Raw genomic sequence first — 4,104 nt, 5'->3', positions numbered from 1 at the left:
CAGCAGCAGCAGCAGCAGCAGCAGCAGCAGCAGCAGCAGTGGCAAGGCTCGTCGGGACACCGGTGGCAGTGTTGAGGGCCGCAGCAGCAGTTGCGGCAGCAGAGGCAGCAGCCGAGACAGTAGCTTTAGCTGTAAGAGCAGCAGCAGCATAGAGAGCTGCTCTTCAGCTGCCCTCTCGGAGCAGCAGCAACTCAAAGTGGCTTTTTGCTGCCGCTGCGAGTGTTGTGGCAGTCGTTTGGGGGGCGATGGCCGCGCTGGAAGCAGCAGCAGCAGCAGCAGCAGCAGCAAGGAGTCTGTCCGTATAGCGTTTCACATCAGCACCTTCAGGACAGAGGAGCACACAGCAGTCATTGATGCTCTGTTGCCGCCAACGTACGCCGATGCTGCTGCTGCTGTTGCTGTTGCATTGTGTTACGCTGCGCTGCTGTTGCTGCTGCCCCGTTTGTGCTGCCGCTGGGCAGGGTTCGGGGGAGCTGTCGCGGATGGTGTGGCCGCACCGACGCCGTTGNCCGTTTGTGCTGCCGCTGGGCAGGGTTCGGGGGAGCTGTCGCGGATGGTGTGGCCGCACCGACGCCGTTGCTGCTGCTACTGTGGCAGTTGCTGCTTTTTCCATTGTTGTTGCTGCTGTTACTGCTGCAAATGCTGTTGCTACTGCTGCTGCTGCTATCGCTGCTGCCTCTCGCAGTGTGTAGTGCAATTCTTCAGATATCCGGCGGCGCGGCCAACCGTTTGCATTGGCCTGTCTTGCAATCCATCAGCCGAGAGGCTGGAGCTGCTGCTGCAGCAGCTTTCGAGTGCTTACTACAAGGAACCGTACGCTGGCGCTGCTGCTCCTGCTGCGCTCTGCTGCTGATGCGTGCCGTTGCTGCTCCTTTTCACGGCGTTGGATGCCGCTGCTGTTGTCGGCTATGCGATGCTACTGCTGCTGCCGATGACCCGCTGCTGCTGCTACTGCTGCTGTGGGTGTCTTACTGCTGCTGCTGGTGCAGGCGGGAGGTGCTGCTGCATGCACTGGCGATGCACGTCGAGACGTTTCTGGTGAAACTGCCTTCGCAGCCAAATCTATGGGAAGAGATGCAGCAGCGAGTGCAGCAGCAGCAGCAGCAGCAGCAGCACTTGGAGCAGCTGCAGCTGCAGCTGATGCGAGACCGTGCGAGACGAGGGACTCTGCATAAAAGCAAAAAGGCCGCCGCAGCAGAAGCAGCAGCAGCAGCAGCAGCGCGAGACGGAGATGCAGCAACGACGCAGCAGCAAGCAGCCGAATTCCACATGGCGGTCGCTGCGAGGCTCAGAGGGGAAGAAAAGCAAATGGATGGTGCTTTGCCCCTCACGCCTCTGTAGGTCATGCTTTGCTGCTGCTGCTGCTGCTCCTTCTGTTGCTGAGGCTTAGGTTGCTGCTGCGGCTGCTGTTGCTACTTTGGGTGCTGCTGCTTCGGCGGCTGCTGCTTCGGCTGTTGCTGCTGTCCCTCGTGCCGCTGTTGTCACCCATGCCACCGCTTCTGTTTCAGTGCAACACCCACTTCCTTCAGCCTTCGCTGCTGCTGTTGCCTCCCTCCTTGTGGGTCAAGTGCTGCAGCAGCAGCTGCTGCTGCTGCTGGAGCAACACCAGAACCAGAAGCAACAAAAACAGAAAGGGTTGTGTGACTTGATCTGCAGCTGCAACATCGCAGAGCGGCTGAGCAGACCCAACCGCCTTTCCGTTGCTGCACGAGACCTAGCGGCAGACTTCCAGGTGTGTGCTGCTGCTGCTGCTGCTGACGCTGCTGTCCTTGCTGTTCGTTGCCGCTGTGAACTACGACAGCTGGTGAAGGCTGTTGCTCCCTGCAAATGCTATTTTCCGGCTCGTTTGCTGATGCAGATGCTTCTGTTGCAACTGCTGCAGCTGTTGCACTAGCACGTCCTGCTGCTGTTGTCGCTGCTGCTGCGAGATTGTGTCTTCAGCATTGCTTGTACGGAGGCGGCGGCCCATCGTCGTGTAGCAGCAGCCTCAGGCAACTGAGGGCCAGCCCTTCTCAGGTTAGCTACAACTTTTGCTGTTGCTACTGCGGCTAGGTGCCGCAGCTACTGCTAGCTGCTGCTGCTGCTATGCGCTGCTGCTCATGCCTGCTTCTGCTAGCTCGCTGTTTTATGCTCGTTGGCTGACTTTTTTGCATGCAGCAGAGCCTCAACCCGGCAGCAGCATCAGCAACAGCAGGGTGGCCGACCCCAGGCAGCAGCACAGCCCGCGGCTTCCCAGAGCCAGCTGAAGAACTGTCGATGCTTCCAACAGCAGCAGCAGCAGCAGAACCATCAGCTGCGGGGACAGCAGCAGCAACACATTCGGCTGTAGCGGCGTATACAGCTGTTGCTCCTGCAACTGCGGCTGGTGGCACCAGCGGCAGCGCCGAATTTTACCGTGCTGAGCAGCAAGAAAACATCTTCAGCTTCCTACAACATATTGTCAACCAACAGCCGAGGCACCGGAGAGACTTTTTGCTCGTCGAAGCAAGTCCCGCTGCTGNCAACATATTGTCAACCAACAGCCGAGGCACCGGAGAGACTTTTTGCTCGTCGAAGCAAGTCCCGCTGCTGCTGCCGCCGCTCTTGCTGCTGCTGCTGCTGTTGCTGCTGGTGGTGCTTGCAGGGTTTGTGTTGGCGTGGTGGACGTGCCGTGGTGGCGCTGCTGCTGCAGTGCTGCTCCTGCTTGGTTGTGGTTGATTCTACTGCTTCTGCCCGGCTGTAGTGCTGTTGATGCGGGGATGCTGCTGTGTGTGTTGGGTGGTGTTGCAGGTTTTGTCTTCTCAACCCCACAAACGCAGTTGCTTGGTGAGGCATCTGATTGACAGCAGGCTGTACCTGATAAAGGAATTCTTCTTCTTTATTCCTCGTTCGTTGGTGCAGCGAGCCAAGGGGGGCGCCGACGAGCTGCAGCAGCAGCTCCTGCACGAGGACCCTCCGCAGCAGCAGGATCAGGAGCAGCAACAACAGCGCCACAAAAAAAAGAGAGGCAAGAAAAAACACAAAATGCAATACACCAGGGTTTACGATGACCTGCCCCAGCAGCGGCAGCAGCAGGAACAAGACCAGCAGCAGGTACTGCTACAGCAGCAGCAGGAACAAGAGAAGCAGCTGAAGATGCAGCAGCAACGATGGCACATATCAGGTCTGGACGTTGTAGCCGATGCCGAGAGGGTGCTGCACGAGGTTGCGATGCTCTGTACGCTAGAGCACCCCGTGAGTATTCCTGCTGCTGATGCTGCTCTTGCTGCTGTTACTGCTTTTGCTGCTGCTGCTCTTGTTGCTAGTGCTCTTCTTGTTGCCGCTGCAGTGTGTGTATGGACCACGCCAGCCGCGTGCAGCGCTCCATGGCCAAGACTGGTAGTGCTGCTTCGCGGCAGTGACTGCTTTAGGGATTGTTTATCAGCCTTTTTTGCGTGCTTGCTGCTGTTGTTGCTGCTGCTGCTTGATTTGATGCTGCTTTTGCGCCTGTAGTTTCTAATGCGCTATCACCAGTGCTGGTCTCAGCTAGTTCATAAGCCGACGAGGCCAACACCAAGCAGCACGCCGCCCCTTGCAACTCAAGGGCTTCCTGCAGCAGCAGCAGCTGCTGCTGNAGGCCAACACCAAGCAGCACGCCGCCCCTTGCAACTCAAGGGCTTCCTGCAGCAGCAGCAGCTGCTGCTGTTGCGCCTCCTGTTGTTGCGCAAGATGAAAGCGCTGCAGAGACAGGTAAGCGGTTCCCAGCAAAAGCAGCAGCACGACCTCCGACAGGATACGAGACCGCCAGTGCTGCTGCTGTTGCTGCTGCTGTTGCTGTTGCAGTACCAATGCAACCTAGGAGGTGGGGGACCGCAGGCGACAGGGAAGGAGAACGCGGAGGCTCGGCAGAAGCAGCAGAAGCAGCGACAGCAGCAGCAACTGCAGCAGCAACTGCAGCAGCAACTGCAGCCGGAACTGCAGCGGCAACTGCTGAGAACCAGACGCAGCTTTCGGTGTTCGTGCAGATGGAGTATTATGGGTTGACATTGCAGCGGCTAGCAAAGGAGGGAAGAACCCTCAGAATCGCAGATGTATGGCGGCTTTTTATGCAGGTACTTTCTGGTGCTGCTGCTGCTGCCGCTGCTC

The 4,104-nt window shown here is 58.3% G+C and overlaps 1 protein-coding gene across 1 annotated transcript in view; it reads left to right on the top strand.

Annotated features, from left to right (window-relative positions):
- Positions 1-245: 245 nt before the first annotated feature.
- The window catches only part of EMH_0074390 (uncharacterized protein), a gene marked incomplete at both ends in the record, with an annotated part of 4,426 nt that continues 567 nt past the window's right edge, over positions 246-4,104 (top strand). The window contains 10 exon segments of the mRNA XM_013499459.1: positions 246-295; positions 706-813; positions 990-1,315; positions 1,509-1,732; positions 1,942-2,016; positions 2,158-2,500; positions 2,504-2,559; positions 2,770-3,196; positions 3,634-3,708; positions 3,802-4,070. Of these exon segments, the coding sequence (XP_013354913.1) occupies positions 246-295; positions 706-813; positions 990-1,315; positions 1,509-1,732; positions 1,942-2,016; positions 2,158-2,500; positions 2,504-2,559; positions 2,770-3,196; positions 3,634-3,708; positions 3,802-4,070 (1,953 nt within the window).

This window comes from Eimeria mitis, genomic scaffold (genome assembly GCF_000499745.2).
Source record: "Eimeria mitis Houghton genomic scaffold, Emh_scaff4345, whole genome shotgun sequence".
NCBI lineage: Eukaryota > Apicomplexa > Conoidasida > Eucoccidiorida > Eimeriidae > Eimeria > Eimeria mitis.
This window is presented reverse-complemented; position numbering and strand designations above follow the sequence as displayed.